Source organism: Pyrgilauda ruficollis, unplaced genomic scaffold, assembly GCF_017590135.1.
Source record: "Pyrgilauda ruficollis isolate IOZ18807 unplaced genomic scaffold, ASM1759013v1 scaffold3, whole genome shotgun sequence".
In the NCBI taxonomy this organism is placed as follows: domain Eukaryota; kingdom Metazoa; phylum Chordata; class Aves; order Passeriformes; family Passeridae; genus Pyrgilauda; species Pyrgilauda ruficollis.
Window position 1 is genome coordinate 17570018 of NW_024524377.1, and position 27572 is coordinate 17597589.

At 36.9% G+C, this 27572-nt stretch overlaps 1 protein-coding gene across 1 annotated transcript in view; it reads left to right on the top strand.

Moving 5' to 3' along the window:
* The window catches only part of MYO3B (myosin IIIB), a 196591-nt gene that overhangs the window by 5121 nt on the left and 163898 nt on the right, over positions 1-27572 (top strand). The window contains exons 3-7 of the mRNA XM_041473419.1: positions 750-786; positions 20358-20541; positions 21992-22126; positions 25409-25513; positions 25767-25866. Of these exons, the coding sequence (XP_041329353.1) occupies positions 750-786; positions 20358-20541; positions 21992-22126; positions 25409-25513; positions 25767-25866 (561 nt within the window). The remainder of the gene's footprint in view (positions 1-749; positions 787-20357; positions 20542-21991; positions 22127-25408; positions 25514-25766; positions 25867-27572) is intronic.

The following is a 27572-nucleotide window of genomic DNA, read 5'->3' on the forward strand; positions in this document are numbered from 1 at the left end:
AAAGTTAATTGGATGACCCAGTTTAAAACCTGAAATACAGTATGAACCTAGAGACTATCAGTGCAGTTGTAAGTTGCTTGAAGAGCACATCCACAATGTTTGGTATAAAAAGCTGGAGGCCAAAATAGAATGTTGGAAGCACGTTAGCAGTTAATGACTGAAAAGAGAGGTGACCAGTGGAATGGGAATGTATATAACCACCATATAATAAAAATCAGATATTTCTATTTTAGTCAAATTCTACAGCGTGAGAGACTGGTATGAAGACAGTTTAAGAGACTGTGTTCACCATTCCTCTGCATTACAATAAAACACCATCCTGCATCTTTCCGTGTGCCATTTCATGTTCAAAATAGATCAACTGAGCTAAGTTTCCTTTACAAACTAAATCAGACTGTAAGCTTTGTATTTCTGTTTCATTCATCGTGTGCTTTTAAGGCCTCCTCATGTTCTTGTTAATAATTCAGCCTTTGCCTATTCTAGGTTTATTGCTCAGAGAGACAGTACATTTTGCTGGGTTGAGCATATGGCTGACAGGAGCTATGTCAGGTAAGGAATTCGACCTTTAGTTTTTCACCTATTCTCTTTTGTTGTTAGTCAGCTTTGGAATAGAATTATAATGCAGTCAGGTTTGTAACAACTGCTAGCTTGGGTGGCCTGTTACTTTGAAATATCTGGAAAAATGCCAGAGATCTCAAGTGTCTTGAAGACTGTCAAGCTTTTGCTTTTTCTGTTTCTTGTTGCAACAGATGAGAACGGAGCAAGTCCTGAAGCAAATCAGTTTAGGTAAGAAAGTTTTTAAATGTTGTCATCTGTGGCACCCTGGAGAAAAACTGTGTTGTTCTGACTTCCACAAAATAGACAAATTCTTGTCTTGTCTCATTCTGCTAACATGTCATAATTGTCTTAGAGATGTCATCTGGTAGCTGGGGACTGTTTCTCTGCTTGGAGCTGTATTTATTAATTTTTTTTTGTTTGTTTCTCATGTAATGAAGTTAAGCTAGTGAGCTGGGCAAAATAGCCGATTCCTAATTTCATGTTGATGCCAAGAACACTCTGAAAATAATGGAGAACATGTAATTAAATGTAACAGTTACTGACAGTTATTGCTTTGCAAGAGGCCTTCATACTTTTCTGTATGCCCATTCTTTTCTGTAACAGCCCAATTCTACTTGATAGGTTGCACTAGAGGTGTAATTCCATTAGTGAACACTCCCTGAGGGTCGAACTGCCCATGCAATTCTGGGCTTTTTCAGCCCCTTCTCTTTCTAGTGCTGTTCAGAAACTACTTGCTGAAGAGAGACTTTTGAACTGTATGTGGCATGATGAAATACAAATCTCTTTGACTGGTAAAATTCTTAGGTAAGGTTTTTAGGTAGTTCTTTAGTCTCATCTCTGAAAGGAAATTCAGTCCTTAGTTTCTACAGGCCTTACCTGTTTTCTTCCTTCAAAAGAGTGATTGTTATAAACCACACCTTAAAGGCTATTAGTTTTGACTTGTGAGTTTGTAGTGTTGATAGTTATGATGTGGGGCAGTGCCTAGAGTATTGGAGGAGGTATAATCTTTTACAACCTTGATACAATAAGAAAGGATGGATTGTGAAGAGTGCAGCCTGTACTGCTTTCATTATAACTCCTGTCTGAAGAATTGACTCATGGTATACCTTTTCCTGCTTGGGTTCTTTGCCAAAGAAATAAAATGGTAGCTTTCTTTCTCATCAGGATTCATGGCCCTGTCAGTGTCAACCTATTGTGAAATGAAACCTGGGGATTTCATTATCAGAAATTTTAAAAAGTAGAATCAATTCACTGAAAATATTAATGCTGTTGGTAACAATTTCCAGCTAAAGATTTGCATATTGTAAGTATTAGCTCTTTTTTAAAAAGCCCAAAGTTCTTGCATGGAATACCTATGTATGTGTATAGTAACAAGAATAGCTCTTTTGAAGTCGTTGTGATAATGGAGCTAATGACAAGACAGTTGGCACTGTCGCGCTAAGGTGATCTTCACCATTGCAAGACAAAATGTTGTTAGATTAGCACAATTTTTGCAGAGATACACAGTTATCCACAGTTAGCATGACTCCTGCTAGCTAGCAGATGCCTGTGTCCTTGACAAAGCTGGTTTTTGCAAGATAGATATATCTATAGAATGCACAGTGATTTGTAGTATATGCCATAGCTTCTTCTCCAAAATGCTTTGTGACTTGAAAACATATAAATGTTTTTTGGGGACTATGTAGAGGATCTTGTGGAATGCAGTGATGATACCTTCACTGGTAATGCTGTTCTAAGCCCAGTCTGTGTCAGATTGTCATAGTACCAAGTAAATCTTCTACTCTGTCCTTGACACAGTTCTGACTCTGCGATGGAGGGTGTACTGATCTTGTAGGTATGCACTTGTGCCTTACTTCTGCTGCCTTCCCAGCCTTTCTTCTTTCTTACATTTGGACCCAGGTGTGCAGGTCTCTATAGATAGAGCTTTTTACCTGCAGTCCTGTATCTCCTTGTCCCAGGGGTTCTATCTTCAGCTTGTGACTTTAAGGAGATAGAAGTTTTTTGCAGAACAGTTTTTTAGGAGGACTCTGTGTCACTAATAAGCAACATATTGTAAATGTTTTGGTAAAGGCTTTATAATATCCTACAGTGGTGGAGTTATCTTGCAAAGGGGAGGTCACTTGTTTTACCATGGGCATCTTAAGTACAGCAGTAAGCAGACACTACGTAGAGATTTGAGATTCATAGGGAAATGATGTGTTGTATGTAAAAATAGGTAAAAGAAGGTAGAGGCACCTCTGGCACTTTTTTGTGGATAATAAAGGAAAATGTAGAAATATTTAAGGACATTTTCTTCTGGCACTGAAATCTGATACAACAGAAAATGCTGCTTTAAACAGTTTGGAAGAGTGCTGTCTCTACTCATGATTTCCTGGGTAGGTATAGAACTAGAAGAGTGGTCTTGATCCCAAAGGGAATCTTGTCTTTGCGTTTGACTGCTTCTTGGAAAAAGAAAAATCCCATCCACTGTTTTGTTTCTAAATACTTCCCTGCACAAGCAGAATTTACTGAACTCTTCCAGGTGAAAAGTTTCCTGATTTCTAATAGTGTTCTCTTCTACCCTCAGCTTAGGCATTGTGCAGATGTGACAGAAAGAGGGAAATGGTTCATGGTAGTTCACTTTAGTTCACTGTAAGAATAATTTGTTCTGTTAGTCTTTGCTGAACAATGCTCTTGAGAGTTCTAAATCTCTTCCATGGTCTTCCTTCTTCTGCTATTCTCTGTTACCCAGCCTGGCATGAACAGAAGGTAGAAATGAACTGTGATTAATTTGGGCCTGAAAGACAGGACAAACATTTTCAGTAACTCTCTCCCCCTCTCTCTCCCTCTCTTTCACTCTCTCTCCTTTTTTTATTGTTTGTAAGTATGTACAGAATATATATGAAATTTTAACACAAAATAAGAATTACTATGAACAAGAAAAAATGGAAATGGAGAAGTAGCTTAGTGTGATGCAGTGATTTTTCAGAGTAAAGGTTGTCTATAGGACTAAGGTATCCTGAAGGTCAGACCTCTGAACATACCAAGACTCTGGCTGATGGATTTTATTGCAAATGCTTAGCAGCTCACTGCAGATTTTGCAGAATCTGTCATCCTACTTGAGGCATTTGTTTTAAAAAAACATTTTTAAAAGCTGTTATATCATATAGGTGAGGTTTTCTTATTCAGAAAAATGAAAAATTGTTGCAAAATTCCCTGTCCCAGTTATTGCATACTTTTTAATACCTTAGAAAGTATTAAAAACTGGAGGTATATGGAGAGCAGAAGCTGTTCTGCTTCAGGGTTCTTCAAGTTTCTGATCTGTAAATATGTTACTGGACAGCTTGGATGTGAGTAATATTCACTGACCTCCTCTCTGCCACGGGACAATCCTGTCATGTTGTAGTATGTCCATACAACTTGTCGCTGAGCTATTTGATACATCATTCTGTTTGCTCTACAGAATTGGTATAAAATCTGTTCTGAAAGAAAAAAAAACATAAAAACCTTATTTCTGATATTGAAAGAATGCAATATTGCCTTTGATAGCAGTTTTCCTGCATAAAGCAGGAGTTGTAAAACATATAAAGGGGGATGGCCATTTTCATGTCTCTTGGTGTATTTTTTATGCTGTTATTTTAAACCTACTGGAAGGATGAATGATAGATGCGATTAATTCCAATTCACTTGAAAGAAGAGGGCATGTTTGGTGCACATCTTGTTGTCTCCACTTGTTCTCTCATAATTTCTGTCAGTTGTTACATGAATGATCTTTGTAACTTGTGTTTAGCCTGTGAAATGGATATGAAGACCTGTCAGACTACCTTTTGCAATATATTTTCTTCTGAGGAAACAAACCTAACGTAAATGTCATCTCCAGTATGAGCAACTGTAGCAGACAGAGCATTGAATTAATGGTTCTGAGAGGCCAGCCAGGAGAGATGATGAGATAAATACGGTAGATATAGTACATAATTCAGAAAACTTCCTGTGATTAAAAATGAATTCAAGGAAAAAGAGTGTATCTTCAAAAGTTAAGAATATTTAAAAATCACTTTATCCTTTTTAGTTTTGGAAAATTGTTGAAAGTCATTTTTACAACTATGCTAATGAGGAAAATTCCCCATTAGTTGAATTAAAAGGATATTTTTCAGCTGTTGATTTTACATTGTTTTGTAATGAACATTTTATATATGCCAAAAGGTAAGCAATTTGCTTATAGGTATATTCATGCTTTGTGGTGAGACACTTCTTCTTAGTGAAGAATGATTATAAAACTAAACCTTTTGCTGTATGGAGCACATATTGTCATCAAATGAGGAGGAAGGACTGGTGTTGGATTAAGTGACTTGAATTTAACAACTGCTAATATGTAGGAAAGTGATGTTAGTTCAACTCCTTTGCTGATGTTTGTTTTATAGCTCCAGAAGCAATTTATATGCTGGCAGAAGGTTTGGAGTCTCTGCAGAAGTCAGCTAATGATAAACTAAAGAAATATGTGGATGATTCATGGAAGGCTAAGTTGCTTCTCACTAGGGATAGTTTGATCTCTTTCCAGTTTCAAAGAGTGAAGGACTATGGTGACTGACCGTAATAATAGGTACTGTAATACAGAGAAACTAACTGATTTAATAACTGGGCAAAAGGTGGTAATATGGTGATTTCTGATGACTTAAGGTTGCTCAGTTGGGAACTTCATAGAATTCAGCAGCACTCCCAAGAAAATGTGTTTGGTTTCATGTTCCCTCATAGCAGCAAATTGGCTGCTGTGAAAAGAACACCTGTTGACCAATCTGCCAAAAGGCCTTTGGAATAGAAAATTCATCTAGTGTCTGAGCTGGAAAGTGAGTGCTCTTTGTGACAGGCTGAAAGACTGGGGATGAAACATATATGAGGAACACCTGAGAATGCAATTTTGTGTACTTGTTAAATCAGATAAAGTGCTTTCCCTGTAAAAAAGTTATGGTGAAGAATCCACACCCTGCTTCCCCCTTCTTAAATTAGGGTGATTTTTCCACATGTGAAAATTCTGTGTCCAGGGGCGCATCCTTTGATGTCTGATTAGTTCCACAAGAACTGAAATGGAAAGAAAAAGCATTTTAGGCTTCAGGGTTGTACTGTGGACAAGAAGGCTGCAACGATGGCATTTCCTAAAGGTATGGTTTTTGATAAAGTTGTCTTAAAGTTTTGTTGTATTTCTGTCCCCATGCAGTAGTGTAGCTTTTATTCTTTATTTAATATGATTTTTTCTGATCTTAATGATACATCTGGAAAGATGTGGAAAATATAGTGGTAGCTTGAAGTTTTAATGGTGAAAAACTACAGTAAGTTTTGGGTGATGCACGTATATAAACTTTACTTTTCTGCCTGAAATATGGAGTCATCTTTCTGAGTAAATTTTAAATATGTCTATTACTGTGTTGTATAGGGAAAGGAAATTATTAGGAGTGGTTCAGGAGACATTCAGAATTAAATGAAGGAAAGATCTTTGCTAGTCCTTTACAGACAGAAGTGAGAAGGCTGTATTCCTCCTTCTTGAAGTCTTGATGACAAATGAGTATGAATATTTCATTAGGCAGAAGAATACTTTGTTAGCGTTCAAACTTGATCTTACTCTTGCATGAATTCCAGAGACATACAAATCAGAAAAATTTTATCCTTTCTGGCAAAGACTTATTTTGTTAAATAATACATACTTAATTGCCAGGATTCTATAGGAGCTGTCTATTTAATAGAAGAAAGAAAATTATTAAATTTGAAATTAGGTTTTAGGAGAAAGGATGTTTTTAAAAGCTGTCTCTTAAATAAGGTTCTACTTTACAGTGTGGCTTTTTGTGTAATTAAATATTGGTTGTCTAAATAATTACTTAACTAAGAATGGAATGTCCTTATGGCCTCAAATGCTTTCTTATTCTGTGTGAAGGAGGAAAAGAAAAAGAAAAAAGTACAAAAAGGCGTTTCCTTGCCTTAAAATGTTTGCATAACAAGCTCCACACTACATTCCTTTTTATTTCAATGAATGTTTTCTATAGAAACAGTGTTAACATAAGGAACGGACAATAAACATCCGTTTAAGAGTCTGTGAACCCAGGTAATGCTGTAGCATGTGCACCTTCATTTGTCTTCCTTTTTAGAAGGTGAAAATAGTGATCATGAGAAAAATGTATCAGGCTCATCTGTTAATCTGGCTCTTTGATCTCACTGGTTTTGCATCTCGATATACACTCAGGGATCTGTAGATCTGCAGGTCTCACTACTCATTGGTTTGAAAAGTGTGCCAGCTTTCACATGTTCTGAGAGAGGCTAGCAGAAAAAAGGCTTGAGTAAAGTACCATTAAGCACTCTGCAGTGTGGGCTGGGCTGCCCTGTGAGGGCAGATGAGCCAGGAGCCATGGGTGCCAGTGAGGCAGCAGGCCTGTGGCCACAAGGAGCGTGGGGCATCCTGTCAGGATGCCAGGCAGGCATGGGGACAAGCCCAGGGATGGCAGCCAGTCAGCTGACAGTGCAGTGACGGCCAGGCCAGTCTGCAGGAGCAAGGCAGACTCCAGGTCTGTTGGGAAGACGAAGTCCATGGGTTAGTGCCTGAGTCTGGATGAGTGGAGTACATGCTTGGGCAGAGACATGGCTGGAGGGTAGCCTGGACAGGGACCAAGGATTATAGCCTCTGATTAAATGCAGCTTCCACGAGAAGGAAGTGCCCTGACACTGCAAGCTTTTGCAAAATAGCTGAGCATTATTCTGGGCTCATGGTTGTAGTTGATAGACAGTTTTACATGCTGCTCTTGCTTTAGTCAGAGCCCACATGCCTGTCTGCTGCAGGTCTATTGTTTTGTAATGTTTTGGATTCATGAACTCCTTCATTATGTCAAGGTACAGTCCACTCAAGACTGTAGTCCTTCTGGCATGAATGACTTCAGCTGCTGACACAATCTAATTGCCTTGTCAAGGATTAATTCTGGATTTTGCAGTATTTTCCTGAAGTTCTCTACCAGTGACCTATTTAACTTTTAAATTTGCATGATCATCTCTTCATCTTTTGACAGTCACATTTTTAAAGTGTTTTCTTTGTACATGTAGGGAAATTCAAACCTGTAATGGATTTTGTTTTTTATGTGGAGTACCGTATGTCTTCTGATTTTGTGACATTGCACTGCACTTCCTGCACTGTACTTCCTTTCTACATCTGAATTAGCAAATATATAATCTGATTTAGAATCTGTCATCTGAAAGATTTTTTCCTCCTTTTTCACTGACAATCAGTAGTTGAATGTACAGAATGAACTGTGGCATACATCTCCTCATTTTTTCTCCTCCCTTTTTATTCCTTTAATCTAGGAGGCCTGTGAATAATTTCTGAAATCACTGTAGATTTTGAGGTCCTTGAAAGAGTTATTGTTCAGAGAACAAGTCCAGCAGAACGTAGCTTTCCCTAACCCGTCTCTGTCAGTTGGGTTGGTTTTTTTCCCCCTAAATATAAGACACAAATTTGCAGTTTCAAAATCATTATTCATTTGTGGCTGACCTATCTCAGTAGTGATGAGAGCAAAACAGCATGGATAGTCTGTAACATTGCTCCTTAATGTTTGCAGTAGTACCTTTGCTTTGTTACAGCATCCTTCAAAAACAGGATTGCATGTTAAACCGCTAACCTTCAGTAACATTCATTTTTATCACATGCAGCTTCTGTTAAAAGACTTGTTTAACTGTAAGACACATCTTGATTCCATTTATGTGTCTGCTTAAAGGATAGTTGTGAATTTACAACATGACAAGTGTATAAAAAGTAAATGTTACCATTTAGAGAGGGGTTTTTTTTCCCTGAGGTTTGGCCATTTTCCAGCTAATGTTATCCTTCACAATGGACTAATAGATTGTAAGAATTTGAGCCAGATGAGAATAATAAAGTGTGTTACGGGGTAGGTGAGACTTTTTGAGACCTAAAGCAGTCAACTTCTCCAGAAGGTGGAAAACAATTATTTGATGGACAAACAGATTACTACGTTCTTAGATAAATGACTTGTAGTTTGTGTTTTAGAGGTGCAGACATAGGTGAATTGCCCCAGAGACAGGGATGGATTATGAAGGGGGATATGAGCTGAAAAAGAGCTGTGTGTTTATTAGATAAGACCTTTCAGGACTGATCTGTGTCTAAATGGATGCAGACATTTTAAATTTTTTTTTTAATTTTCTATTATCTTTTGACTTTACAAACTTGGTAAACTGCATTGTCTTATTATGAATGCAGTAAACAAACTCTTTTTCTAGCTGTTTATGTTGACCTGGTTTGGGGTGATATCAGTGCAGCCAAATAACTTGAAGGAATTTGTGCCTGTAGACTTGCAATCCATAGGTGGTACTGAATTACTTTCATGCAGCCAGCAACCCAAAATATTTCTTAGATGCTGTAAAGACAGTGGAGGTGCACAGGTCAATGCACAAACCAATAACTCATTGTCTGAGATATTTCCACTGCTGAAGAGGAATCTCTCTGGAATGCTAGTGAAAAGCCCAGGGATTGCAAACGAGTATGATTGGAGGATAGTACCACACATTTTACAAATTGGAAGAACAGAGAGACAAGTGAGATTTTTTTTCTGGGATACACGCAGAAATATTCTATCTTGAGACCTTAGCTCATTGCTGTACCATGCTTTCAGGAGCCGGTTTCTTCCACCTCCTGTTGCTTCCCACATAGTGGTTGTTGTCACTAATGTAAGAGTTGAGCAGACTGTTAGATCCCCATGCCTCTGAGATAACATCCCATTTTAGAATTGCTTCAGTTTTCATTAGTGAACTAACTGAATGTATAAATATTTATTACTATCTCAGGTGTCTATTACTACAGGAAATAAATAATTCATTATAAAGAATTACCTTTATAAAATTGATAACACAAGGATATAAAGCAGATATGGCAATTTCCAAAAACGCAGCACAATATATTGTTTTTGCTGAAACACCCTCAAGGGAATATCTTGTAGATGCAAGCATTGTTTCTGTAAGCTGGGTAACAAACCTTCCGTTATGTGAAGAGTAGTGATGGAAGAAAGTCCATTTACAGAAATGTGAGTATAGTAAAAATACATTGACAGCTGGGACAATTCAAGGAATCTATATACAATATGTAATTTCTGTTTGACATTGGGGAGGTTTTTGTATAAATCTATCCGACTACAAGCATCATTTTGAATGTGGTTTTATTTGCCTTATTTGATATGCTTCTGCTTTTGTATATTGGTTGAAATAAACTTTGCACCTGCCAAAAGCAAGAGGAAAAAAAGAACAAAAGGAAGACAAAGAGGAAAAATTAAATTGTGATGACTGAGTAGCATGAAATAAAAGATTGAATACTCAGTAGGACAAATCAATTATCAAAGTTTAGACTTAAAGTGGGATGCTGGAGTTCAGTGGGAGGTTTTGGTCACATAGTGTGTTTGAAGAGGAATGACCTAGCAAGGCAGGGCAGAAGATTAAAGGAAAGGGATTCTTATCAGCCATTTTGAAGGAAAATCAGCCTCTCTTTTCACGAAAAGCTGGCATGCTGCAGAGATCAGGAGGAGGGATTTAGAAAATAAGAGCAAATCTGTTTCAGAGTAAATGACCCAAGCTTGAAATGAGAGACTGGGAGCTCCTGGTTATAGTGAAAAGCTGAAAGAGTTTGAGATGTCAGGAAGCTGAGACTGAAGTCAAAACAAGATGTCTGTTGTTTTTATTGTTTATTTATGTTCCTTGCAGTAGCTGAAGATGTTTTCAGAAATCCTGTTAAGTCTGTGCATATATTTATTTCACCTCACACATATCTTTAAAAATACCCTTGCTGTGGAACTGAGAGAGGGTTTCAAGGCATGGGAGAAGAAGCTGCCAGCATGCCTCTGTGGCTAACTGAGATAGTCTCCAAAGTCAGGTGTCTGACGAGAGAAGCCAAAATGTATCTGCTTTGAGCTTCAAAGGACACTTAGGGCAAACCATGGGGCTGCTTCTGCACTGGTACCTGGCAACAGCTGATGGCACTTCTGAGAGGGCCGTTGCAGTGGGACATTGCCATAATGTGTAGAGAGTTGTAGCTTGGGATGCCTGTGTAGGAGACACCTTCCAATACAAGGTATTACTGTTGGAGGGTACAGGTTTGTCCATTTTGTAAATAGAACCTGAAGCATATCTAAAATACGATTTCTACAGTACAGGAGGTCAGTTCTAGTCAAGAGTATCTCTTGAGTTCTCCAAACTCTTAGGATTGTATTTGAAATGTAGGCTCTATTTGTAATGCTGCCTTGTAAAAGGAGCATCCTCATTACACCACATCACTCACACTATATAAAAATAACCTTCTTAGTTGGATCGTGTCAGTTTCTGTTTTGTTCATCCTGCTTTTATGGTGCTTCAAACTTTGTTGTTTTAGCAAGTACTCCCTGCTTAAACAGTAAGCTAGGAACTGGGGCAGTTTGCAAAAGGTATCCTTAATAAAGGGGAAATGATCCACTGTCATAAGAAGTGATAGAAAATGGCTGAAGGTGAAACATTGTTAGATATGTAATACAGTAGATCCTGTTTCATATTGTCTGTGCAATCTAATCTACTTTTGGTCTGCCTTAACTGATACCTCAGTTCAGTGCTGCTTGTGGTGACGTACAACTATTTTATCTCTTCTCTTTTTCTGTTTTTTTTTTTTAATGGTATCACAAAATGTTTTTCTCTTTTGAGTTCTGAAACTCCACAGTATTGAACACACAGTTGTTACATAAATTGAGCAGTATGTATAAAAGAAAACTAAATAGGTGCTAATGAGCTGCTAAAGGTTGATTATTCTAGGTCATAGTTGCTGTACCCAGTGTGTGATACAGCATTCTTACCTGTCATATTTTCTCTTTGTAAATTAAGTTCAGGAATTCTCTTAAGTTTCTTCCAGACCATCTGCAGCAACCCAAGAGTTAATCAGGGAGAAACGCCAGTTTGGTACTTTATTCTGTGTTTAAATTCTATTCTGAAAGTTCATGGACAATTTTATTGTTATTAAATTGTTTCTCTTCAAGATCTCAGCTCTTGGAGTTGTTAATCTCCTTCAAATCCCCTGAACTGAAGTAGGAATTGAAATTGATTAGTGCTCCTCAGTGTGAAATAGCTGACAGGAGCAAGTTCTGAGAATTTTTGCTCTTGCCAGTATTGGCATCTATTGTTTCTCCTGGGGTGCTTGTATCTTTTCACTTAATGGGATAGCTGAGTATTTTGGTGATGTGTTTTTGTATTAGTGGACATCAGGCCTAAATGTCAGACTTGTGTGATAAAGATAAATCAGATCTTTCTTATTGATGACCATATGTCAGAATGTGTAGTAAAGTGGACCAATGTCTAAATTACTCTTCAAATTTATAAGGCCAGACATTGTACTGGATTACTATCTGAGAGAATTGGAATACTGCAGCAATATTATTTGGTATTCCCAATGTAGAAATGCATGAGCCAGGAAGATAACAAAAGGTTCAGCAGTAGTTATATCAGTATGTTAAGACATTATTCTTCTTGCTTTATTAATATTAACAAATGGTATTGTCTCTTTCGAGTTCAGATCAGAAAAAAAAAAGTTGTTTTTGTTACTCCCTGTTGAATAAATCATTATTTAATAACATACACAGGTATAACAGCTCAGAGCTGCTTCTGTTTTTATCACTGTCTGTCTTTTTTTTTTATCTGTACCCCCAAAACCCTGATTTGCAAGTTCACTGTGAGCAGCAGTGAATACTGGCATTGTCCAACTACATTTAGACAGTCACAGAATCACAGAATATGCTGAGTTGGAAGGAACCCACAGGGATTATTGTGTCCAGCTCCTGGCCCTCCAGAGCACTTACCCTCAAGTGTCACACCATGTGCCTGAGAGCATTGTCCAAATGCTTCTTGTACTCTGTCAAGCTTGGTGCTGTGACCACTTCCGCGGGGAGCCTGACCACCCGTTAGGTGAAAGAGCTTTTCCTGATGTCCAACCTAAACCTCTCCTGACACAACTTCAGGCCATTCCCTCAGGTCCTGTCCCCGGTCACCAAGAGAAGAGATCAGTGCTGCCCCTCCTCTTCCCCTCACAAGGGAGTTGTAGGCCTGTGATGAGGTCCCCCCTCAGTCTCTGTTCTCCAGGCTGAGCAGCCCAAGTGACCTCAGCTTCTCCTCACACAGCTCCCCTTCAAGGCCTTCTCCGTCTTCATTGTGCTTCTTTGGACATTTCTCTATAGTTTAATACCTTACATTGTGGTGGCTAAAACCACACACAGGACTGGAGGTAAGGCTGCCCCAGAGCAGAGCAGGACAATCCCTCTCCTGCCTGGCCGGTGGTGCTGTGCCTGATGCCCTCAGGACACACCTGACCCTCCTGGCTGCCAGGGCACTGCTGACTCCCATCCAACTCACCAGTGACCAGGACCGCCCGGTCCCTCTCTGTGGCACTGCTCTCCAGCGCCTCATTCCCCAGTCTGTCTGTACTTCCAGGGTTGCCCAATCCCAGATGCAGAACCCGGCACTTTTCCTTGCTGAACTTTATACAATAGGTGATTGCCTAGCCCTCTAATTTGTTGACATCTCTCTGCAGGGCCTCCCTGCCTTTGAGGGAGTCAGCAGCTCTTCCCAGTTTTCTGCAACTTGCTTAGTATCCCAGTCCTGCCTCTTGTCTGGGAAGACATCAATTGCCAATTGCTTTGTGGTTTTGTCTTGGTCTTTGTTACAGAATTCAATATGAATGGCTATAGGCCCAGAAAGCCTAACCCAAATAATACATTTATAATTTATTAAACTTAATTCTGTAGAGGTTTTTCTGATAACTGTTCCTTGAAGATAGCTGCTGAAATAAGTTTAAAATAATGGATTCTATCTCATATGCCTATTATTATTTTTGAAGCCTGTTAGAGGAGAGAAATTATGCAAATTGGTGTCACGCTAGGCTACTGCACACAAGCTGCTAATGCATGACAACTAGCTCACTGATGAAAATGCTTCATCTTAAGCAAGAAGTCATTGTTAGTGCTAAGAGAGATTCTTCATATCATGATTAATAGTTTATTATTTTTCTTATGGATAAAAGAGAGTATCTCTCCTTATTAAATTCTGCATTAGAATAAAATTGCTGTAAAATAAATACTGGAGAATTATGGTGGTGAATTATGATTGATTGCATTATACAATTAAGGTATATTGTGAAACAATAGGAAGATTCCTTCAAAATATTGAGTAGTTATTGCTCACTCTATGTGAATGACGAAGTGGCTTTAATTCTTCAGCTCCTGCTTGTAAAAGACTTGATAAATAGATCAAGCTCAGTATCAATTAGTGTCACAATGATCTTTAGCATTAATGATGTGAAGCTGCTAGGATTGAACCAATTTATTAGTAGCTCCATGACTGCATCTTAAGCTAGCAGATATTACACACACTGCTGTTGTCTAATACTGGGCATGAAAACCAGTACATGGAACACATGGTTCTGTGCAGCACTGGCTGAAACAAGCTTTCCCTGTGAGGAAGCTATCTTGGTGCTGAAGAATTCTGATATGCTTAGCAGGACAGAAATCCAATATAAAATAAGCTGGTTTCAGAAAATAGGTCACTAAGGTTCCAGTTATTTTCTTCCAAAGTTTATCCTACATCTGTCTTAGATTTCTTCTTCCTTGTCCATACACAATGCTTGTCAAACTTTTTGGTAAAGACTGTGGTGAAGAGGCTGGTTTTGGTCTGTTGCAGCCCTTCATCCTTCTATTTTAGCACTAACACATGCATTTTGTTTGCCCTGTTAAATTGCTACCGAAGGAGGCAGAGAAAACCTTCTCAGGTATTGATTTTGCACACATGGGGAGTGCACCTGGTAGTCACCTGATTTGCCACCTGCAGTTTATAACTGAATGGGGTAATGGGATTATAAGCTTTATTTTAGTGCTGAGTTCACAACCTAAAGTGGAACTCATGTGTTAGATGTTAGTAATTTGTAACTGCTTTAGTGTATTTTGCTTGTTGAAATTCTGTTTCAATAGCTAATGTAAATAGCATTTCTGCAATAGGAATACCGCTGATCAGAATTGATTGTTTGAGCTGTTCTTCTTAACAGGCTTTCAGATATTTGGATCTGGTCTTGGAAAATAATTTCTGCTTAATAATGTTTAATTAATTTAATAACTATGGTAACTAGGTACATGATTTTATTCAGCATTTGGTCCTTGGAGTTGAAGACGTGGAGCTGATTAGTTAGCCGTCAAATAAATGTAATGTATTGTAGCCCTGTGTGAATGATCAGGGGCTTTATTTTCAGTGGGACTCAGAATTGCAACAAAAGTTTTTGTTGATTTCTGTTGTAGTAGCAAGATACTCTTTACCTCACAGGATAAAATGACTCTCAAAAATACTTAGCTTATCACGTGCAGGAAATTATGTTTTGCAATAATTTGATTCTCAGCGAAGCATTCGGTCTTTCATCACTGAATGTAGTTTTCTGTGTTAGTCTCAGTTAGTTTCTGAAATACACCATGCCTACCAGAAAACCATGGAAGTGTCATTTTCCATTAATAATACATTTTGCTAATTTTGTGAAAACAAAATAAATTTTTTTGCATACTGGCAAGAAGTGCAGATTTCCTGCACTAGTCGCTTCTGTGAATTATGCAGATGCTTTGACCATTTTTTTGCTTAACTTTCAATGTCAACAGTGATGTTAGGATATTTATGTTGAACCTGAGTGAAACAGTCTTGAGGTTTTGTGAGAAAGTCCTTTCTCACAGAAGACTGAATCCAGATTTGACCGAGAAGTAGATATCCCCCAAATAAAAAAGTTCCTACAGTTTTCATAAAAGAGGAACCAGTCCCCTCTGAGGAGTGATACAGGTTGAATTTTGTTCTTGATACATTCTGATTTGGTTGTTTTACCCATGTGCTAACAATACCAGCTACAGCAGATTCTTTTGAAGATACCAGAGAAAAGAAAGAATGAAAGTCATTATGATTGTATCTTGGGTAAAAGATGCAGATTGATCAAATTCATTAGTTTAGCTTCATGAAACAAGTTGCTTTTTAGCTTTCTCAGTTTTGTGAATTACTGTCTACAAATCTTTCAATTCTGGTTAGATTTCAGCTGTTGTGCATATTCAGTTATAGAAATTCAACTATGGAGATCAGAATAAAGCATATGGTATCTATACAATACTATGTAAATGAATGGGATTGGATAATTCTAACAGAAAGAGATTTGATTGTTAATATAATACCATTGACATGAGTAAAAATTAGATAGAAGAATCAAAGCACCAAGAAACTTCCTGAAGTATTAAGGAATATGTACAGGAAAAAGATGGAGTGACTAGACTTTACCCTCACCTTTAAGACCTTCCTACTCAAGAAGATCCTGGTGCTTTGCTTTTTCTGTTCTTTATTCTGCAGTAGATTGAGGGAGTGTTTAATTTAGCTAAAAGTGTATGACACCTTTCTGTGCATGTTAAGCAGATAGATCTCTTTAAGACCATTACTACACTGCTGGCAAGTACAATTCATCTATAAAATGGCTTGAGGTGAAACAAACTGGTATGACTGTTATATTTACACAGAGATTACTTGCAGCCATGGGTCTGTGGTAAGAGGGAAGCAACTTCAGAATCAGTTTCTGGGAAGCGGAAGAAATCTGACTTTTATGGGAGATGCAGATATGAAGGATCCAAGATGCAATATTACCTGGACCTCATGAAAGATGGAAGTTCATCAAGAGTGTTGTGGCACTTGGGAGTCACAGGATGAGGTGCTAAATAGTTCTGGAGTAAAATAACTTCGTGACTCAGCAGTGGAGTCAGGAGTGCCTCCTGATCTGACACAGTCCTGCTGAAAAGACTGAAAATGCCCACCCAGTCAGAAGATTGCAGGGGAGCTGGTCAGGGCCAAAGCTGTACTTGACCTTTACCTTTATGCATCCTGGATCTGTTTGTTTATGAAACTGGCTGATCAGGATAATGTATTCACCCCTTGCCCAGAGTAGTTTGATTTATATGGACAATACAAAAATGATCAAACATTATCGGACAACGATTAATGTTGTTCTCTTAAATATAAGGGTCCAACACGAGTTTACTTACAAACATTTGTATTGCCACGCATTATTATGAATGAATCTAAATGAAAACGTACTGGATTGTCTGGACTAGGCACATACATCTTTCCTACCATACATTTTCCAGGATATTAATGGAGAGTTTTCTGGTTTAGATTCAAATATTTAATCCAAAAATTTGAGTTAAGGTTATGATCTTAGAAGTACCTTCAGTTCAGGACTGATTTAGGAGTGGTGGTGTGAAACTTTTACCATTTGACTAGAGTGTTCTTTGTTCTCTTTATTTCTAGAGAACTAAGTGACATTTAGATTTCTGTTCCATGATGGTCAGTAGCTGGTTTTGTGGTCAGGTTATTATGGTTGATACTAGGAATGTGGTTGTGATTCACACTTTGATGAACTGGAAGCATAGGCAAGACAAGGGAGCAAATAATCACAATGCTTTCATCAGAGCTGGCATCCAGACACAATCCATTGCCACTGGTTATCACTCAGCTCTGGCCTTGTGGCTAATACTGCAAGTTCTAAAAGCCTGGAGTATCTAGTCCATCCATACAAAGGAGCAAAAAGAAAAGAAAATAATGAAGATACTCCTGAATTTAAAGGACTTTATGTAGACGAAGAGAGTGTATGTAAGCACAAACAATAAAAACTTTAAGTTAGAATATGTGAAAAGAGAGAACATGTTTTCCACTTATGTTCTCTCTGTTTCCAGTTTGAACACCCAGAGTTGATTTCATGGCTTGTATATTCAAGCGAGACTTGTTCTATGAACTGAATTTAGCTGGAGTGTTCTCAGGGATCTACCTTTCATCTATAAATAACAGCAGTTCTATTATGGTTGTCTTGTTTCATCCCTTATGTTTGCCTAGTGAAAATATGTGATCAGCTAAAGTATGGTTCTTTTTTTGTTTGTAAGTTTTATAGCATCAGTAATAGCTTTTGAACATGCTTTTATCCTTCTCCTTCATCTTCTTCCATCAGTAACTTTTATCTCAAAAAAACTACCCACAGCACATTCTGCAGTCTGTTTTCTGGGTCCAACTGAGAACAATTACAGGATGGTGTCTTGATAGATTTTTTTTTTTTTTTGGTATGCTTCATTTCAACATATCGACATTCTCTTTGTTTTAATGTAGCCAGTGAGAAATAGCAGGAGGAGAACAGCAGAAGATGCTGTTTTGACTATTGATTTTCTTGTGCCTTTTGTTGTTCATTAATTCCTCTAACAATTGCTTCTGAGGTGGCTGTCTGTGTGTGACCACTACTAGCCAGCAGAATAGGGTCTGTCATGGCTAGGTGCGGCCATAGCTAATAATGTCAACTTTACTTTCTGAATTCTTCTACCAAGGAGTTACAATTTAGTGTGGGACCAATACTGAGTTCTCTACAAATAGTGAAATACCTTACTTTTGAATATGTCATTCTTACTCTTCCACAGTGCTTGTAAATGCCAGAAGTGCATAAGCCAGCTGTTTCAAAACACAGACAAGAGGGCTGAGACAAATGGAACATTGCAGAGAGGAGGCCTGTCTGGGAATTATTTGTATGGAAGCAGTATTTTCACTACTACCACTAGTATTGGCTGGTATTGCTCTCATGTCCCTACCAGCTATAAGAGAACTCAAACCTGTCTAGTACTGTGTATCATGATTGTTAGAAAGCACCAGGCTGAAGTGAGACTCTTACTAATTCTAAAATCTCTACAGATAATGCATCTTGCTGTAAGCTAGAAGAGGGTGCATTTTGGAATGCAGAAGGGAATTACTGTTGTGTGTAGAAGTTGAGTGAAGCAGTAGTGAAAATAGAACAATATTTGTAAAGCTGTTTCTCTGGCTTACGAGTCCCTTTTCTTCCTGTAATTTTTGAGGAAGAGAGCCGTGATAATAGATTTGTGAGAAGTTGCTGATTTTATTCCAGTTGTAATTATTTCATTAGCAATATCTGCATGTTCTATATAGAGTTTGGATTTTTTTGTTTTCACAACCTAGGCAATTATCACAGTAGAACTTCCAGGACACCACGTATTTTTCCAGATGGCTTTTCCATGGCTCTAAACAGCCTCAGAATACAGTTGAAAGGCTCTGGTTCACAGATGGAAAAGTGATTTGTGCACTGTCTGTAACCTATACTTCTTTAATGATATCTTATATGATATACATAATGCATGTAGTCTGTTTATCATGGGGATACTGTTAAGGGATGATAATATCCAGTCATTGATTCTATTGTTGATCTTCAAGAGAAATATTTTATTTAAAAGTAGAAAAATGTTGCTTGCACATTTGTCTGATTGCTATTTAAGTTAGTCTGTCATCCCTGGTCTGATTTAATTTTCTCTGACAGTAAAGGTTTACAAAATAGAAGAAGTCAGGTGTTATGAGAGAATAATGAAATTTACTTTGATGAGGAATATCTCTTTTCATGGATAAAAGAAAGAAACTATGTCAATGGCTGAAACCTATTAATAAATATTTGTCTCATCCTATTGTTTGTCTTGGTTGGTCAGCTTTTTCAAGATTCAAGTTACTATCTCTTAGAAGAAAAAATCATGCTCTTTGTCCCTACCAGCCTCGGAGCAGCTTGAGTAGACTCCATCAGGTTGGCTTTGTGCTTTCATTCTGTCTTTTCCCAAGTATGCAAAACAGGGTAGAGTGCAGGGGTTTGTTGATGGCATATAGTCCTGCCTCAAATTGCATAGACGTGTGCAGTCCCAAATAGCTTTGTGTAATATGTTCCCTAGCCAGTAGAGTTAATTGTCAAAGTGTAATTTTTCAGCATCTGGTGTTCTCTTTTGCTTGCCTAGAAGAAATCGAATTTAACCACTGAGAACTTTTCTCCAACTGATGGCAGAAATATTTGTAATTGGTAGGTCTCTAATGTCTTGAGGCTTCTTCTGAGGAGAGTACTGCTGAGTTTTTTACAGCTAGAAGCCCTCTCCGTACATCATTTCAAAGCCCAGAGGTGTGTGAGACATGTGAGGGGAGTAGAATGAGAAATTTCTTCCTAAATAAATTTCAGCTGCAGTATTTTAGTGTTAAGGTCTCCTGAATGTGTGGTTGTTGCAGAAGTGGTTGGGTTCATACATAATGTCTCAATGTATAAATAAAAAACAAATGGCAGCCTTTTTAAAACAAGGATGTTTTAATTTCTGAAGGTTAACAAATCAGGAAATAGAAGAAGCAAAGCACTAACTTGCTTCACAACTTCAGCCATTCCCCATAATGTTTACATTTTGTGGTGATTTCAGTTTTTTTATATGCAGATTTTACATTATTGAAGATATAGCAGATACTGTTCTTTTGCTTTTTTGTGCTGTAAAATAATGACTTCTGTTGTAGGAATGCAATGATGTCATAGATGCAAAAGGTACTTTTACTGATGACAGGTGTAGAGCCTTATTTAGATAGGTATTATTTGACTTCAAGAGGAGTTTGTTTTGGTTTAAACAGTCTTATGATACAAATTTCACATATCTGATTCCGAATAATGCATAAATATGCCATCTGTAAATGCTGCCATGTTATCACAATGCACAGAAATGCTCACTAAAATTTTTCTTCAGTCATCCATCCTGACTCCATCTATAAAAATTTTGCATTAGATTTTATTTTGCTAACATTGTCTTCTGATACAAAGAAATGTTAATGTATTTCTTCTTAAATTAGGACAATATTTGATTTCTTTATCATAAGATACCTTCTTTACTACCAAGTTACTTAGGGCTTCCCACTGTATGTATGTCTGCTTTATTTTCCAGGAAACCATTGTATGGATTGTTTCAATATAATTCCAGTATGATTGGACTAGAATCATTAGCTGATCCCTCAGATACCTGGGAAATTATAGAGACTATTGGGAAAGGCACTTATGGTAAAGTCTATAAGGTTGCTAATAAGAAAGACGGAAGCTTGGCAGCAGTGAAGATTCTGGATCCTGTCAGTGTAAGTAGAAAATGTGAAACTGTAACTTCAATGTTAATTTAAAAGAATTCTTAAACCTGAAATGTAAATCAAATGTGTAAGATACTGAGAGCATCCAGAAGGTAACAATTTTACAGAATGCATTTACAGAAGGATTTTAGTACCAGCAACTGAACGACAACTTAGAATTTGATCGTCTTATCTGAGGACAGCATTTGCCTAGTTTCTGTTTTAGATCTGTCTGATTCTTCTGCTACAAATCTAGTTATCTTCACTTGGAGCATGCAAATCATGAGAAGGCACAGAGGCATTCCTCATAGGGCCCACTGTAGCAGGGAAAATACAAGATGCTGTTAACCTTAATGTTTTTGTTTTATTCTGTGTACTCCTTAAAAGAATTGCTTTTCCCATCATAGAAACACTGTGAAGTTCAAGATATTTTAAAGTTACCTTTTATAAGCAGATAATAGTGTGAGGCAATAATTAAGATGAATAGAGCAGCAGACATCCCAGATCGTCAGAGGTAGTTCTATGCCAGCTCTGGTTTTAGTGGGTATTAAATGCCTATCTTCCCATGAGAACCAAGGCCCTAGTTTTCAATGGAAAATTTAACTGAGAGCTATTCAGGTTGGATCAAGCTGGAGTTTGATCATGACAGCTGGGCTAAAATATTGACTAAAAAATGTTATATTTTTGTCATCAGCCAGTAAAATTCAACTGAAATTCATCATTGTTTTCTCTTGTATGGATCTGGGGAAGGCACAAGCTTAAATTTTTTAATAGCCAAGTCTGTGCAGAAATTAGGAAAGTTTGAGCACTTAAGCACTGCTCTGAGTTGTGGCCTGTGAGCTGGTATAAACATTATTTTGTAATTGTCACAAAATTCTTTCATTAACAAGTACCTAGGAACCTTTTCTTATTTCATGGGTGGTTGTTTTTTCTCTCTCTCATTGTTTCTGGTTATGTCTTTGGTAATAAGAATGTATTTTGTTTTATTGATGGCCCCTTTGAGGCATAGTGAAATGGTTCTCTGTTTAGTGCTATGTGATGACCACAGAAAAAGGAATAAATCAAAGGTTCATGTATTTACATTTAGCTCACATGTTAAAAACATGCATGATTTAAAACAGGTTAAAAGTCATACATGTGTAAATTTCTTACTTAGACAACTGAGCAGAGTTAAGTATAATTTTTAATTTTCTTGTTAAGTATATTATGTACAGAAAGAATTCTTGAAGAACAACTGCTTGACTTACATAGGCTTCACTTTTTCATATATAAGAAGAGCACAAGTGGCACAATTCTATATGCATTAAATGTCCAGTATAGTGTACTTTTAGCTGCATGAAAGTAAAACTATTTAAAAGTACAAACTAAGAAAAAAGTAGTTCTTTTTATCCATGAGAGTTTGTTCTTGCTTTATTTCGAGTCACTGTCTTTATATGTTCTGTATTTTGTGTTTTTTATTTAGGATGTAGATGAAGAAATTGAAGCTGAATATAATATTTTGCAGTTTCTTCCCAATCATCCTAATGTTGTTAGATTTTATGGAATGTTTTACAAAGCAGATCAATATGTGGGAGGACAGCTCTGGCTAGTACTTGAGGTAAAATAATTTTGGCAATATTACATCTTACCTTAGCGTACGTGGTTGAATTTTTGTTTGTTATTGCTAAAAGAGTCACAGGCTTTCATGATTTTCTTATAGATGATGTGTTGTAGCCTACTGTTGAAAATCACATCCAAACTTCAAAATTTGTTTAATAGGAAATGGTCTTGCATTTAATTTTTGTTTGAATTTCTACTTTCTGCCTCCAAAATAAGCAGCTTTTTTTTTTTTTTTTTTTTTGGTTTTTTTTTTTTTTTTTTTTTTTTTTTTTTTTTTTTTTGGGTTTTGTTTTTTTTTTGGTTTTTTTTCTTGTTAGAGGAAACATTAGATAAGACATTTATTTAAACTTTTTGGAGAACTCGAGCATTTGAGGGGAATGTAAAAGATGATGAAGTAGGGATGTGGAGGGTAGTTAACAAATACTGCAAAAGTGAACAGAGAAGGTGTAATGGGAAGGTCTGTTTTATGGTAATTTTAAACTAGGGGCTGGTTGTTGGAAATCTAGCAACAGGAATGCCTTCTATTCACTCTTCTTGTTCAGTGCCAGTCAGTACTCTTACAATGTCAAATGCATTTTGGTGGTCTTGTTTCCACCAAAGTTAAGTGACTGCCAAAGGTGGTTACAAAATGAGGATTTCTTTTTAGGCTTAATTGATGCAGAGCTCTGCACAGGCAGTTACTGCTCTGATGAGCAGTAACAAACCATTCAAGCATTTCTTTCTTTCATAACTAGACTTTTACCAAAGCTAGGATTCACTTTTTAATTATTGATTGTTTTAAAAATTCCACTCCCTGTTCTTGAATGATGACTAGAATCAGAATAGGGAGTCTTTATTTCTACTACAAATTGTGGAATCCCAACAGAACATCTAACTTTGATGTACTGGAGAATATGTAGCTTGAATGACAGCTTTTGAATGTCTTTCCTCTCAAATTTCAGTAACTATTGAAAAGTGACCTTAGTATTTTTGATTGGTGTTGGTTTTTTTGTATGCAATGCTGTCTTTGTGTTGAGTTTGGGCTTGGTTTCCTCTTTCCTCTGTGTTTTCTTTTTTAATAAAAGAGTCTTGTCTGTAAAGATCCATCAAGTGCCAAATGACAGAATTTTATGGAACAAAATCATCATATACTCTGAAATAAAACTGAATGTAAAATTTGAACAAGTTGTATGTGTGTGTACTTCATGAATTAAGTATCTGCATTTCAGGTGGCTTTTGGTGCACATAATCCAAAGTTTGGAAGAAATTTGACGTTATCAAAAATCTGTTTCCCTTACATGGAAAAAATTATTGGACAACCCAAACTATTCATTGCCTTGCAATTTACAGCATATTTTTGCATGCATAGCAATGACTTGTGATATTATAAATTAATGACTCATTTTCAGTAAAAGGGAATATACAAGGTATTCAGACTTTGATCCCTGAGTCTTTGATGAAATACATACATTTGATGTGTGACTTCCAAAATTTGTAATAAAATGGTGGAATTTTTTTTTCCTTTAGGCACAGTTTTGCCATGTTTACTCACTACAAGCAGGACCTTATTTTGATAAATGTTTGTGATGAGGAAGGGTGGCAAAATCGGACACCTTAAGTATTTTTATGATGATGCAAGTCTTGGACAACTGTAAAGCAAACTTCTCGACTTTTTGATATAAATGTGCATCTCGCCACCTGTTAAAGTATTACCATTAGGTGTAAGGTGGTAATGAAGCTTTCAGATTCATTTTTTTCGAGGTCTTTGCTGAGTTTCAAGAACAGTGTCACAGACAGCTGTAGTAGTGTTTGTGGGATATATTTTTGAGTCAGGCGTTCATTTACCATATCCTACCAAACAGCTGCCAGTCTGTATTATTTTTCAGTTGCAACCAGCTTGGGTTTGTTTTTTTTTTTTTTTTAAGTTAGAGCATACTTTTATGTATTTTATTTTTGGGCTAGAAATAAATTTAGTATAGTCTGTCTAAACAGAACATTTAATGCAATGAAAGCAATACAAAGAAAACTTCAGCGTAATGATTTGTCAGCAAATGGTTAACCATGGGAAGAAAAACATGGAATTTCATGTAAATGCATTTGATAGTTGATACTGACCTGAATGCTCCCACAAATTTATGAAATAAATAAGAAAAGCATTCCCTGCTAATGAATTAAAAAATAAAGCCAAATTCCTACAGAACTCATCAAAGTTTTAAGTGATGAAATTTTGCTTCAAGGTCCTTTTCCATTAACTCAAACTTCTAGTCTAGTGAAATTTTTTTTGATGTAAAGGTAAGTTAGTAATAAGGTAAGGAAAGTATTAGCATATAACAGAAATTAGTGGTTGAACTAATGCAGTTTTTCATAAAAGCCATCTGAAAGATGCAAATCTTGAGAGTTTGTATAACTTCATACTATTCTCCTGATTTATGCTGTGGTATTTTAAACTAGTAATATTCAATGAACTTGTGTTGAAATGCATGTGATTCTCTGGCAGAAATGTTGGTAAGGGTACTGGCCACAACACCGGCATAGAGGAGAAAATTCAGCGAAAGAAAGGCAGTAAATTCTCCCATCTTTTCTTTTTTGGTCAAACAATTGTGAATATCAAGGTGATTAAAGGAAAGAATGGGGAGAAAGGATATCAATACCTGCTTAGAATGGTGTGGACAGCAAACTTAAGGTGTGGATGAGAACATATTTTCAAATATTCTAATTTTACTTTTCCTCTTTTGATGTTTAGCAGCCCATTAGTAGAAAATGCTTGCAAGAAGCTGCTTCTCTAGATTATTTTTCTCTGTTATTGACAGTATATGGCATCAAATCTGAGTATAGAGATATGGCTTCTGTCTATTTTATATAGCCTGCCATCAGGAGCATTAATGAAATGAAAGTTTAAAATTAGTAATTTGTTGCTTCCCAGTTATCAAGAGCATCAATGTTTTCTGTCTGGTCTTTGCACAGAAGGATTTTTTTCAAAAAGACAATGCACGTATTGTGAAAATACTCAAATAATGTAAATTGGATTTATGAATCCTCTTTTGAAATACAGTCCTCTTCATATTATTTTTATCTTTTTTGTTGCATTTTATAAATTACACTTTATAATTTTCAGTTTTTTCTTCCCTCCCCTTACCCAGGCTGCTGTGATTTATATTAACATCTCTAATAAAATGAGTTCTGTTGTTCCCAGACTTGTGTTGTAGCACAGTTTTGCATGGTAGGTGTTCATAGCCTAAGCATGTATATTGAGTAACTGCGGACTTGCTTTTTTTCCCTCCTCACAACTCCCCCTTTCCAGCTGTGCAATGGAGGTTCTGTCACAGAGCTTGTCAAAGGCCTGCTGAAGTGTGGCCGAAGACTGGATGAAGCTATCATCTCATACATCTTATATGGTGCTCTCTTGGTAAGGATGTTCACTGGGCTTGTAATGACAGCAATTCACTTATTGCATACATACATTTTCCATTTATAGAGTGTGGTAATGTGCACAATATTACATGAGCTGTTACAACAGCAGGGGTTGTATAAAGGCATGTAATCCAGTGGACAGCTGTTTCTGTAGAGTGTGTGCAGATTTTCTTCATTACATTCCCTAATAGCAGGGTAATTGTTTTAAATAAGGGAATAAACTTATTTTTGTTACTGCTGGTATATAGGGCCTTCAGCATTTACACAATAACCGGATCATTCATCGTGATGTGAAAGGGAACAACATTCTCCTGACAACAGAAGGTGGAGTCAAGCTCGTTGACTTTGGTAATGACCACTTCCCCTTTGTTTTCTTGATACATGCAGTTTAGCCAAAGGCCTCTGTTTACTTTCCCCTGGGAAGGCAGAATGTCACATCCAGACTTTTTCAGAAGCATACTCAGAATTATTTTAAGAAGGAAAAATGCAAAAGGAACCTGATTACACCAAGAATAAAAATTCTAACTAAAAATCAGTAATAGAGTTATAATTTTTAAAAGCTTAAACATAATTTAATAATTTTTAAAATTCTGAAGCTAGCATTTTATTTACAAAGCTCTTTTGCATTTTTGAAAAAATGTCAGTTTCAGGGCAGTTGTCCTCCTAATTTAAATTTCAATATTCTGTCTTTTGCATATGAAAAGGAAACATTCTTTCTGAAATGGCTTTTGATAGCCTTAAGCATATTTTTTTCCCCTCTGAGCAGAAGGTAAAATAGTCCCTTGGGTCCAAAACCCAACATGCATTTAATTAGTGATTATTGCTTTTAGATTTGAGCATTGCCAGTCTGGGTATGTCATAAGAAACAAGAGAGAGAAAGGGAGGGAGGGTGGTAGAAAGGCACTTGACAATAGGTTTAAAGTCAGTTCCAATTTTATTCCTTTGAACATGCACTTACAAGAAAAAAAAAAAAAAGCTTTTGTCCCTCACATATGTATGCAAGGGACTGGACAATTTTATTAAAAGTAACAGAAACAGATCATCATTTATTAATGAAACCATATAATGCATAAGGTAATCACCACTGAAAATAGTGTATGAATGATATGTTTGTTTAGCAGTGCATGAAGGTAAGGAAAAATGTTCACAAAATGAGTGTAGGGTAGAATGGTATGTCAAAAAAATCTGCAAATCATATTTTTTTTAAATCCTAAAATATTAAATTTATGCAGTAGAAAGAAAATTGGGTACTGGTGATGTCATGGTATTATAAATTTAACACACATATGTACTGAAGATGCTAAAGTAAGCTGTCACATAAGAGATTCCTTAGTATCTTCTAGGGACAAAATTTCATTTTTTTTTAATTGTAAAGGCAGCAATTAAAATAGTGCTAGGAGAAATGCATGAACTGAAGCAAAACTTGGAGTGAGTCCCTGACCTAATAGAAGAGAGGAAGACCCCTTCTCATTTGGGGGAATTTTGGCAGTCTAATCTTTGTTTTTACTCCATTATGGGAAAAGTTGGCTTTTCTCCCCAAAGCAAAATGGTTTTATCAGATGTATTAAAGGCCTTAAACACAGACCAGTGTGCTCCAACCCCAAGTGGCACTTCAAGGAAACTGAGACTCCCAATCTTTCTGGTGTCCCATGGGTCTCTCTGATTCTATATTTAGGTTTCAGGGGTTTTCTCTTACTTTGTATGTTAGGACAGTAGCTCTAGAAAATCACAATGAATATGACAGGCTCAGAAAAAAATGAGACTTAAATCTCAAGTGTTCCCTACTGCTTAACAGTTAGGAAATGCCAAGGAATGCCAGTATATCTATGGGCTTTCTGACTAAAGAAGTATCAGGTGCCAAGCTTTTATTGAGTTGCTCTATTTCCTGTGTTAGTCCACTGCTAGAGCCACAGAACAGTCTCTGGGAATGATCTAGGACTGAGTCACGGGTGATATTGTTTGTAGAACTGTTTTGTCTCATTTTTTGCAGAAAGTAGAAGATAAATAGTGGAATTGCAAGGAATTCAGGAAGAGAAGGGACTCACAGTTGAGAC